The 12,089-nt window shown below is 43.7% G+C and overlaps 1 protein-coding gene across 3 annotated transcripts; it reads left to right on the top strand.

Moving 5' to 3' along the window:
* Positions 1-3,985: 3,985 nt before the first annotated feature.
* Rhebl1 (RHEB like 1) lies at positions 3,986-7,189 on the top strand. 3 transcript variants are annotated; one of them, XM_046436133.1, is made up of 9 exons: positions 3,986-4,260; positions 4,815-4,886; positions 5,237-5,304; positions 5,575-5,657; positions 5,744-5,800; positions 5,976-6,023; positions 6,471-6,552; positions 6,686-6,771; positions 7,090-7,189. In XM_046436133.1, exons 1-9 carry the CDS (start codon positions 4,209-4,211, stop codon positions 7,178-7,180), a joined length of 639 nt encoding a protein of 212 aa, XP_046292089.1. In that variant the 5' UTR covers positions 3,986-4,208; the 3' UTR covers positions 7,181-7,189. The 3 variants fall into 3 exon arrangements, with proteins under 3 accessions (XP_046292089.1, XP_046292090.1, XP_046292091.1); XM_046436134.1 differs by lacking the exon at positions 5,976-6,023; XM_046436135.1 differs by having other exon boundaries at positions 6,686-7,189.
* The last annotated feature ends 4,900 nt before the right edge of the window (positions 7,190-12,089 follow it).

Here is a 12,089-nt window from a genome sequence, read left to right as displayed (position 1 = left end):
TTTACCTAGTGACCATTTGTACATTATTTTAAAAAATAACTGATAAACTGGGCATGGTGGCTCACACCTGTAATCCCAGCTACTCAGTTGGCCAAGGCAGCAGGATTGAAAGTAATTTAGCATAGCCTTAAGCAACTTAAGTGAGTTTAAAAGAACTGGGAATGTGGCTCAGTGATAATGCACTCCTGGGTTCAGTCCCTAGTATTAAAAAAAGTGATATTTAATGAACAAATATTTATTTTTCTTACATGCTAAGCATACACTCTACCACTGAACTATACCCCCAGACTCATGAACAAATATTGAACAAACAAAAACCTTGGTCCTAAAGTTATATAGGTTTTGTAGATTGAATCAAGAAACATTTTTTTTCTTTATTTATCTTGGTGCTGGGGACTGAAACCAGGGCTTATGTACATGCCAGTCAAATACTTTACCATTGAGCTACATCCCAGCCTAAGCATTTCATTCTTCCTTTTTTTCTTTTCTTTTCTTTTCTCTCCTTCCTTCTTTCCTTCCTTCCCTCCTTCCTTCCTTCCCTCCCTCCCTCCTTCTTTCTTTCTTTCTTTCTTGATATGAGGAATTGAATCCTGTCACTTTACCACTGAGTGACATCTCCAGTCTTTCTATTTATTTATTTATATTTTGAGATCTCAAAATATAAATAAATAAATAAATAAATAAATAAAAAGAAAGACTGGAGATGTAACTCAGCTAAATTGCTGAGGGTCTCACTTTTGCCCAGGTTCACCTTCAACTTGTGATGCTTCTGCCTCAGTCTCTCAAGTCACTGGAATTACAGGCATGCACTACCACACTTATTGGCCCTAAATATTTATTTCTAATCATCTCATCTTTTGTCTTCCTTTACTATAGAGGTTAGAAAGGAAAATGGTAAAATTTCTGGACTCCCTTACAGCTACAGATGGTTATATGGTACAGTTTTATTCAAGGAGACAATCTGCTAAAGATATTCCCTCCACATGTAAACAGAAAAGGCCACAAGAGGAGAAAGCCCTTTATCTGATCTCTTTCACTTTGGTGTGTACCACCATACCTGATTCACAGCAAGAGTCTGAAGATGAGTTAATGAAGAGACTATTTACAGAGGTGCGGACAGAGTACAGGAAAGCAATAGTGAGTAGAATAGTAACCCAAGGTATATAACATAGGCCCATCACAACTGTAGGCATGAGGAGTGAGGACAGGGGTTACAGCAAACCAGGAGAGAGTTGAGTGAGAGGTAGCTTCCTCAAGAGGAGCTTTGACCTTCAGAGGGGTCCCAGCCACCCTCCTCTTTCATTCTAATCTCCTTTGAGTGCTTCCTTTTGTTTAGGCTCCACAGAGAGTCAGAGGGAAAAGTCTTCTGGACACAAATTGAGGTAAAAAATATTGGAGAATTAATCTGGAGGTAAAAACACCACACAGGCATCTATCTTTTTCTTTTTTCTTTTCTTACATCTACAAAACGCAGCACACAGTGAGAGTCCTGGCAAAAAGTAGGAGATGAATCCATTTTTATTTGCATTTAATTGAATTTAGTTATCTGTTCTGTCCTACAGTACTCACAACCCAATCTGAAATCACCATCAACCTTATTCATGCATAAAATCCAACATAAAATTGCTAGTCTGCAAATAACTTCTTTTTTACCCAATAGCAAAAGATATTTGGATCCTTTCCTGAGGCCAGATTAGGAGTGGTTTTTTGAAGCAACTTTTGTAGATCTAGATTTAAAAAACATATTAGAAATGCAAAATAAACTGGGTGTTGTGGCATGCACCTTTTCCTTCTCTCTTTCTTTTTCTTTCTTTTCTTTTTTCTTTTAGAGGAAGGTCTTGTTAAAATTATCTAGGTTAGTCTTGAACTTGCTGTCCTGCCTCAGCCTCCTAAGTAGCTGGAATTACAGGTGTGTGTGTTTACACTATTTTTTTTTTTTTTAAGATGGGGTCTTGTTACTCATGAGTTAAAGCCATCCTCCACCTCAGCCTCTGAAGTAGCTGGACATGTGTGTTGTCATCCTGCCTGGCTCAACATTTATATATTGATGAATGAATAAATTAAAATAATTATCGATGTTAGTTTTGTTGTAAATATAAAGTGAGATAACAATAAAATGCACTTAGTACATAGTAGAACTCTATAAATTTAAGTGTTTTCCCCCTCCCTTCCCCATGTCCAATAATTCAACAAGTCAGTTTGACCTCAGTTTTCAAACATATCTTTTCTCTCTACTTCATTTATTACTACCATTCTAGCCAAACCAACCTTATCTCCCATCTAGACTACAGTAATAGTCTCTTTCTTAGCCGATCTCTCCACCTTCTTTCTTGCTCCTGCTCCCATCAAACTCCAATCTCTCCAGAGTGAGGAAGATCTTTTAGAATTGCTTTTTTTTTTTTTTTTTTTTTTTTTTTTTTTGATGGTGGAGTTGTGCTGGGATGGAACCCAGGGTCTCATGCTGCAGTCTGGCTGGGCACGAAATAACCGAGAGGCCACAAAGCCTTGTAGGTTCAAACAGCAACTCTTTATTCCCGAACTCTCACAGGCACTCTACACACACTTTCCGGGAATATATTCCCTCCACAGGCTTGGCACGCCAATTCTTACAGAACCCAGAGAGAACTCAAGGGGAACTCCAAAGTAGCAGGCTCCCCAGGCAGCAGGATCCGCCCTAATCCCCCCCAGGATCCGCCCTAATCCCAGAGCAGGGTCACCTTTCAACCATTCCCTCTAGCAAAATGCCAGGTGTCATTCCCACTAAACTAAACTGTGGCTCTCAACAGTCTCATGCATAAAAGCTTGTGCTCTACCATTGAATTACATCCTTAGCACTAGAAACAGTTCTGATGATGTCATTTCTAAACCAGATTAAACATCTTTAGGTATTTAGAATTAGCCTGGACTTCTTTATGTTGTTTGGTCTCTACTTTCCTCTTAAACTTCATATGCTTTAGGCTAATTGGCTCTTCCCCCCACCTTCCTGGAATTAACAAAATTTATTTCCATTTTAGCACTTTAGCATTGATGGATTCTTCTTTTGGCATATTCAGCTAGTTAACTCCTTGTTGCCATTCAGATATCAGTTTTAAGGGGGACTCCCTCTGAGAAGGAGTATCACTAATCAGAAGTGGTAATTTCTTATCATACCACCTTTAATAGCACTTAACACTGCACTGTTTTTTGTTTTTTTTGTTGTTGTTGTTGTTTTTTTGTCTATATGTTTGTTTCTCCCTCAATAATTCCCCCCCCTCGTGCTGGGGATTGAATCCAGGGTTTCCTACATGTCACTGATCTATAACCCCAGACCCTCTCCTCAATAAATTTTAAGCTTTGTGAGAATAGAGACCTTGTCTGGTATGTTCATCTCTCCATCCCCAAAGTTGGAGCGATGTCTGGAACTTGTAGTATATGCCTAATAAATATTTGCTGAATAAATGAGCGCACTACTTATGACGACGACAACAACTCAAACTAGTCGGTTACACATTCTTGCAAATTTTCCAAGAACAAGAATTGCAGTTCCAAGCCCCTGGGTTCCATCCCAGAACCGGAAAAAGAAAAATCCTGGAAGACTGGGAAACCTAAAAACAAAAGATCTGGGGTTGCAGGCTGAAGAAGCGAAGAAAAAAATTCATGAACTTTGGATTTTCTTTCCTAGCCAAACACCCCAGAGACCTTGCAAAAGGGAGGCCTAGAATCTTTTGACTAGACATTCCGGCTCAATCACGGTGGGTATTTTCCATCTATGACACTTTGTAGCCACTCCTGTTGGGCTGCAAATGCGCAAATACCTTTAGGACCCCGTGTTCCATTCTGTTTCTTTATGAATGAACCGGCTCAAATCGACGCACGCGCAGCTCCAGGTTCTCCCGCTCCACGTGAGGCCCACCAGTCCCTCTAGCCGGGCGGCCCCGCCCTCATCCATTCTAATAGACCAATGATGAGAGGCCTGGGGGGCGGAGCCCGGAGCCACCAGGTTCTGTAGTTCGCCGGGCGCCCGGCTCCCTCGCGTTAGTCTTGCTGTGTTGTGATCACGTGGCCGACTTCGGGCGCGGCGCTTGTTTTGGTTTTTCTTTAGCTTGCCTCTGGAAGCTTTGGGGTGAACGATTTTCCTGCACCGGTTGCCGTGCCTGTCTACATCCAGACCTCTTCTTCGGGCTCTCTTAGCCCGCAGTTCTGCATGTCCCTCGGGGCGGGTTCCTGCCATGCCGTTGGTCCGCTACAGGAAGGTGGTCATCCTTGGATACCGCTCTGTAGGTGAGTCTCCGCCCTGCAAAGAACAGGAATGCACCGCAGCTTTGTGGTCAGAAGAGGCGCGCTGTCGCGGGAACTTGACCCAGTGCCGGGTGTTTAGAGCGAGGGATGGAGGAAAAAAGGTTGGTGTGTTGAAGGCTGCAGGAAGCCGTAGCTTGTAAGGGTTAATGTGGACTTGACTGCAGGAACATCTGAGAGGTCCTCAGCATTATCCTGGGAGTAGAGATGGGGTCCGGACTCGAAGGTGTGGGCAAATAGTCACAAGTGTCCTGGGGCAGTGAGGACACTCCTAGGAATATCGAATTTTCCCGGGAGTGAGGTGGGGTAGGGAAAGGTGGCAGGAAAGGCTTCCTGCTGTGCTGCTGTATGCACCCGGGAGCCAAAGCGAAGAGACAAGGCCAAAAGATGGTGAAGGTAGCATAAGAGAAAGCCTTTGTTGGGGCGCTCACAGACTAGGGTACTGATTTGGGGTACTATTTGGTCCTGAGCCACAGTCCTTTAGGATTGAGGATGTGAATGTGGAGGGATGTTTTACATACTACTTCTGCACTTTACAGGGAAGACATCTTTGGCACATCAATTTGTGAAAGGCGAGTTTTTGGAAGGCTACGATCCTACAGTGGAGAATAGTGAGTAGTTTGTCCTTTGGTGTGAAGGGGATATAACCTGGAAGGCTTGGGTGCCTCACCCAACTCCATGATTTGGGATTTTCCTGTTGCCAAGGGACTCCTTTATTTAGTTGTTAAATCTAATCTCCTCTTGCAATCTTGTTCTGTGGGTGAATAGAGTATGGATTTGCAAGGTACTATGTCCAGAAGAGTGTACATATAGACAGTAAAAGTCCTAGCATGTCACTTTAGTTTCCTGGAGAGCTCCCTGGACCTGGTACATCTATGTCACCTCCAGAGTTAAGAATGTATGGGGTACACATTGCTGGCTGTACAAGGCACCTCACAGTCAAGTTTTCTTTTCTTTTCAGCTTACAGCAAGATAGTGACTCTTGGCAAAGATGAGTTTCACCTACACCTGGTGGACACAGCAGGGCAGGTACCAGTTGGGGCAGGGTATTCAAATGTGGTAGTTCAGCCCTAGGAGATAAAGTTTGGCAGCTTTTGTGGTTCATGTGTAAAGTAGTATTGGATGAAAAGCATTTTAGCTGCTAACACTGTTTATAGGGCTCATTAGAGCTGTTCCATAAACTTATTGGATAGAAGTGACTGGAGTGGGGAGTGCCCCAAGAACACTGGACACTGTCCCACCGACCTTTGCCATCTGAGTGGTGTGGATCTAGGTACTAATGTTTCTATTTCTTGTCAGGATGAGTACAGCATTTTGCCCTATTCATTCATCATTGGGGTCCATGGTTATGTCCTTGTGTATTCTGTCACCTCTCTACATAGGTAAGTAAACAAAGTTGTGGGGGACTTGGGAGGACATGAGGACTGTCTCAGAATTAAGATTATAGCTCCATTTCTTGTGTTTAAAGCTTCCAAGTCATTGAGAGTCTGTACCAAAAGCTACATGAAGGGCATGGGAAAACCCGGTAAGTGGGCTGAAGGGGGTTGGAGGAGCAACCGGGTGAATTGTCTAAATTAGAAAGGAGGCTAGTACATAGATCATGCCTAGTCTGATGGGGATTTGTCAAGCCTTGATTTGAAGGTGGTTGGGGTCCATAGAGAATGAGAGGGGAGCCTATAGTCACTGCCATCTCCTCACAGGCTGCCAGTGGTGCTAGTGGGGAACAAGGCAGATCTCTCTCCAGACAGGTATGTAAGTCTCTGCTGCTCAGGGTTAAGGAAAGTGAGCTAGACTAGGAATCAGTTAAACTCTAGTCCTATCCCTACTATTGACTCAAATAAATTATTTCACCTCTCTTCATTTCTAACTAGAGGGTTAAGAGAAGATAACCCTTCTATCACAAAAGCCACAGTTGCAGTATTTCAAGCCTCAGTCCTTTTTTCCTTTTTTTTTTTTTAATCTCCCTTTGGTTCTGGGGATTGAACCCAGGCCTTGTGAATGTGAGGCAGGCACTCTACTGAGCTATATCCCCAGCTGCAAGACTCAGCCCTTTGTTTACCTCTATCTCTTTCCTCAACCTTTGTTGCAAACTTTGGAGAGATGGGAAGTATCAGAGAAGTCTAGATTCTAAAGATTTTGCAGAGAACTTGGGTACCTTGTTATCATCCATTTTTATGTCCCAAATTTACTTCTAGAGAGGTACAGGCAGTTGAAGGGAAGAAATTAGCAGAGTCCTGGGGTGCGACATTTATGGAGTCATCTGCTCGAGAGACTCAGGTACTGGGAAGGTGGTGGGGATAGCAGTTTCTTCCTTATACATTGCTTGGTGGTGGGGATGGGAGGGGAATGGGGCGTTCACCTCAGAGCTGGCACCAAACTGACTTTTGCCCTGAATGCTTATCCCTTATAGCTGACTCAAGGCATCTTCACAAAAGTCATCCAGGAGATTGCTCGTGTGGAGAATTCCTATGGGCAAGAGCGACGATGCCGTCTCATGTGAGCCCTCGGGTGTGGGGTAACTCCCTTGTTGCTGCCTCTAGCACTTGCTGGGTTCCATTGGGGGACAGACCCTCTGGACTTCATGGATAGCTGCCAGCTATTCCTAGCCCTCTGGGCACACAGTGTGGTACCTCATATTTGCACACTTTCCACAGGCTCCAGTGGCCTGGGTGTCAATGTTTACAAAGGGCAAGGATGTCTCATGGGCACTGGCCTCTCTAGACCCTTTTTTCCTCTAAATGAATTCTCTTAGAACCTGTGGGTTGGTATATGAGTCCTGGGCATTGTTTATCCAGGACTCATCCTCCTGTATAGGTTTTTGGTGTTGCCTGGGCAAGAAGAGCTGGGGACTCCTGAAGAAGAGTTGGCTTCCTGGTGTGACAATGTATATATGCAAATAAACTGAGAAATCTTTTGTTGTTGACTTTTCTGTATCTGAGAAGCTCAGGACCAGTATTCCTTTTCCAAGGAGTGATGGTCTTTGGTGGGAAATCATTCCTCCTACCTCATTCCTACTCCTTACTCCTCATTTATTAAGGACCATTACCCTAAGACTTACCACCTGCCTTTCTCACCTTTCTGCTAGGTTCTTCTCTACAGTACTGAGTTTCTGTTGGTTGCTCCACCCATCCAAGTTAGGCTCTTAACATTCCCTTACCTACAGAAACACCACCCTCTAGTGGCCACCTGCCATATGCTGATCTAGGTGTTGTCCCTGGGACCTTAGTAGTTGGCTGAGACTCCTGGTAGAGTTTGGGGAAAAGGAAGTTCCTCACTCCTTATAATGTGAAAATGAAGGTAAAGACTAAAAGTGTTGTGAAGATTTTGATTCCCAGGCTGGGGATGTGGCTCAAGCGGTAGTGCGCTCGCCTGGCATGCGTGCAGCCCAGGTTCGATCCCCAGCACCACATACAAACGAAGATGTTGTGTCCGCCAAAAACTAAAAAATAAATATTAAAAAAAAAAAAAAAAAAGATTTTGATTCCCCAAGAAAGTTGAGAAAGTCAGAAATAATGCTTCTGGTGCATATCAGCCTCTTTGCCCCTAGTCCCTTTCATTATAATATGCATTCTTTGCTCTTTTTATGCTTTTTAATTTTTTTGTACTGTTCACATTTTGGGGGGCATGCTACATGTTTTAGCTGCCAAAGGATATTGTTTTTGTCCTTTTTTCAACAACTTACCACCTCAGAATGAGGATGGCTATCTATTTCAGCTAGAAAGGTTTGGGTCTCTTTGCCTCAGTTTATATATATACATACATAAACACACACTATATACATATTTTAGTTGTCAATGGATCTTTATTTATCTATATGCAGTGCTGAGAATTGAACCCCATGCCTCACACATGCCAGGCAAGCGCTCTACCACTGAGCCACGACCCCAGCACCTCTCTGTCTCAATTTTTTAAAATTTATTTTATTTTTGGTACCAGGAATTGAAGCCAATTGAAGCTTAAGCACTGAGACACATTCCCCCGCCCCCCCCCCCCCCCCCCCGCCCTTTTTTTAGACAGGGTCTTGCTAAATTGCTGAGGCTGCCTTTGAACTTGTAATCTTCCTGCCTCAGCCTCCCAAGTAGCTGAGATTGGAGGCATGCACCACCCTATCCAGCTGCCTGTTTTTCTTGACTCTCTTTCTCATAACCCAAGAGTCTAACTGGCCCAGCTTCTCCTCCAATAAAATGGATTATTTGAATGGTATCATAAATGTATAAGGAGGATAGATCTCTCTTGCTAATTGGCGGAGGATGAAGTACCCTATCAGTGCACTTACTTGGTGGCGGTGAGAAACGGACAAAATCTAGGTGTGATTTTTTTTTTTTTTTTGTGGTACTGGGGACTCTTAGCTACATTCCCAGTCCTTTTTAAAATATATATATATTTAGTTGTAGATGAACCCACACAGTATTTTTATTTTTATGTGGTGCTAAGGATTGAACCCAGTGCCTCATGCATGCAAGGAAATCTCTTTACCAGTGAGCTACAGTTCCAGCTCTCCCAGTCCTTTTTATTTAAAAAAAAAAATTTATTATTTTTGGTTTTGAGGATTGAACCCAAAGGTGCTTTACCACTGAGCCACATCCCTACCGTGGTATCAGTATGTTGCTTAGTGCCTTTAAATTGCTGAGTCTGGCCTTGAATTTATAATCCTCCTGTCTCAAACTCCCAAGTCTCTGGAATTGCAGGCATGTGCTACCAGGCCTGGCTATTTTTTGAGATAGGGTATCACCAAGTTGTCCAGGCTGGGCCCAAATCTGTGATCCAGGCTGGGGATGTGGCTCAAGCAGTAAGACACTCGCCTGGCATGCGTGGGGCACTGGGTTCGATCCTCAACACCACATAAAAATAAAATAAAGATATTGTGTCCACCTAAAAAAACTAAAAAATAAATATTAAAAAAAAAAAAAATCTGTGATCCTTTGCTCCAGTCTCCTGAGTTGCTCGTATTACAAATGTGCACCACCATGCCCAGCTAGGTGGGATTTTTTTTTAAACATTTTTATTCATTGTTGATGAATTTTAAAATTTTATTTATTTATTGGTATGTGGTGCTGAGAATTGAACCCAGTGCCTCACACATGCTAGGCAAGTGCTCTACCACTGAGCCACAATCCCAGCCTGCTAGGTGGGATTTTTAGCCATGATCTTGTCAGTATTTGGCTCCAGTCTTATGGCTGAAAATGATGTTTTGTCATGCCGATTTTTCAAAGTCCTATTTTTGCTTCTCTGATACAGAATCTAACAAGAAATAAGGCTTCTAGAAAAAAATATATACCCCAAAGAGCAATCTCAGTGACTTAGGAAGTTTCTTAAGGCCATCATCATCCTCTCTTTACTTTTTACTTGGAAGCCCCAAGTCATATATGGCATACAATTAGGTCCTTCTGCACATCTGGTAAGGATTCTCATTACAGGAACCTACCACTGCCATTTTCATAAAGCCTGGGATAGACTTTATAGACATCTGAGATTTTTCTAGATGTTTATCAATTAGCAATCCCAGGGCCTGAAAAACTTGAGTTATTAGTGGTTAATAGCTTCTCCATTTAGCATTGTGACCTTGGGCAGTCACTTAAAGTCTCTGAGCCTCAGCATCTTACATAGTGTGGTTAAATCTGCTTCAGACTGCTGAGATGAGAATTAAATGAGGTAATATACACAATACTTTGCATAGCTCATCATACATACAAGCCCTTAAGAAATGGTGGCTATCAGCTGGGTGCAGTGGTGCATATCTGTAATTCCAGCAGCTTGAGAGGCTGAGGCAGGAGGATCCCAATTAAAGTCATCTTCATCAATTTAGCAAGGCCCTAAGCAACTTAGTGAGACCCTGTCTCAAAAAAATAAAAAAATGCTGGGGATGTCGCTCAGTGGTTAAGTGCCCTTGGGTTCAATCCCCAGTACAAGGGGAAAAAAAAGTAAAGAAAAAAAAAAAAAGAAAGAAATGGTAGCTATCAGTCTATAAGTCAGTGTTATTATTGGAGTTTCTAGTGAGGGTTTGCTTTTCCCTATCTCTGGTTACAGACAATAAGGAGGTACCTTCCATTTTCCAACTTCTATCTCTCAATTAACTTACTATATAGCTGGGACAGATGTGGGGTCATTGCTAAAGGTTTTTCATTTTTGTTTTTTTCTGAAATGCACTTGGTCAGAGCAGAGAACATGATGTCAATGTGTGCATAGTGGAGGACATACCTCGTCCGGATCCCTCCTATAACCATGGAAAAAGAGCCAGGAGATTGGACTGTCCAATATGGAAGCCCCAAGTCACATATGGCTTTATAAATTTAATTAAAATAAAAAGTTCCTCAATAATACTACCTTCATTTCAAAGTGCTCACCTTTTCCATTGGGCCTGTGTCGTAAACTCTTCCCACAACACTAGTCCTGTACCGTTCTGCTTGCCTTTCTTCACTTTTCCTTTAAAAACAAAAAAATACTCGGGAGGCTGAGGAAGGAGGATAGCAAGTTCTAGACCAGCCAGAGCAACTTATGAAGACCCAGTCTCAAAATAAAAAATTCAAAAGGCTGGGGATGTAAACCATTTGTAGTGACCCCCTCCCTCACAATACTCAGTACAGCTAAAAAAAAACACACACACAATGTTTTTAATCAACAAAACATGGCCTTTGGTTTGAAGCATGGCTCAGCTTCTCACTAGATGTGATTTCCTGGGCAATTTTATCTCTTTTAGCCTCAATCTTTTCATTGGTAATATGGAGATAGTTCCATGCAATTCATAATACAAGTGAGGAATAACTAGGAAGATATAAAGTATCTACACATTGTTAGTTTGTCTTCTACCTGCCCCAAGTGTACAGCTCATACAGAAAGCCACTCCTATTGCTTCCTCTCATCCAGACTTGGGGTGGAGGTGCCCGCCAAGAGTGTGTTCTGGAATCTTTTTCAGAGTAATAGTACTCCCGCCAGGTAGTAGGAAAGCTACCTTAGTTTACTTAAAAAGAAAAAAAAAAGAGGGAGGGTGGGGACAGAGGGCCTGAAGATTCCGAAACACCAGAGTTGGGGGTAGGAGCACCCTGAAAAGGAAGAGAAGGAAGCTCTGTATTGATGTTTTGATGGGGAAGCGGTGTGTGTGTGTGGCAATTGTGAGGGCACCGACCGTCCTTACTCAAGAAGGTGTCTGGGAGCCTCAAGGAAAGACTAGGAACTCGTCCAGAGTTCTTTGGGCCCCCGAACGTGGCAAGAACACACCCTATACATCGCCAGGCGCCGTGCCTCACTTTCTCCATTTGCGGACTCCAGTTCCCAGGATGCAGAGCAGCGTCCAATCTCCTGGCTCTTTTTCCATCCCCCTCCCGGGAAAGATTGCCCCTGGCCAAGACAAGGGGGCAGCTGCAGTTTCAGAAACCAACGACTGCAAGGGAATGGAATTAGAAAGTGACCAGAATTCCAGTTTCATCGTCCAGAAGGTAAGGAAGACAGCTCCAGAACTGGGGCGACGAGCAGGGGGGCTTCATTCCCACGTGTCTGCACAGCGGCCGGTCCGGCGCAGTCGGGGTTAACCTGTGGCGGAGGGATCCCATAACGTGTGCGTAGAACTGCAGAGTCACAGCCTTTCCTCCGAGAGGGCCGTATCCCTACGCCGCCCCGCTCCAACACAAAATAGGGCCGCATCTTATCCTTTCTCCCCTTCTTGAGTGGGGCTCCCCGGGCAGAAGGTCCCGGAGGATCCCACACCAGAGGCTTCACGAATCTCCGCGACTGCTGCCCAGATCTCGGGCCAGGAAATAGCCCCTTCGCAGGAACCACCCTACCGGCCGAACAGGAGGCGGAGGGGGGGGGAGGCGGAG

Source organism: Marmota monax, unplaced genomic scaffold (assembly GCF_021218885.2).
Source record: "Marmota monax isolate L192 unplaced genomic scaffold, Marmota_monax_Labrador192_F-V1.1 WCK01_AAM20220418_F8-fsc00012, whole genome shotgun sequence".
NCBI lineage: Eukaryota > Metazoa > Chordata > Mammalia > Rodentia > Sciuridae > Marmota > Marmota monax.
Note: the sequence above shows the minus strand (reverse complement) of the source record. Positions and strands in the feature narration are given on the sequence as shown.

What these genes read in the sequence shown, in the direction of transcription:
- Rhebl1 (XM_046436133.1), top strand. Translation starts at nt 4,209, where the DNA reads ATGCCGTTGGTCCGCTACAGGAAGGTGGTCATCCTTGGATACCGCTCT. An exon ending in GAAGGGCATGGGAAAACCCG is followed by an intron (nt 5,801 to 5,975) that starts GTAAGTGGGCTG and finishes ATCTCCTCACAG; the next exon opens with GCTGCCAGTGGTGCTAGTGG. An exon ending in GCAGATCTCTCTCCAGACAG is followed by an intron (nt 6,024 to 6,470) that starts GTATGTAAGTCT and finishes ATTTACTTCTAG; the next exon opens with AGAGGTACAGGCAGTTGAAG.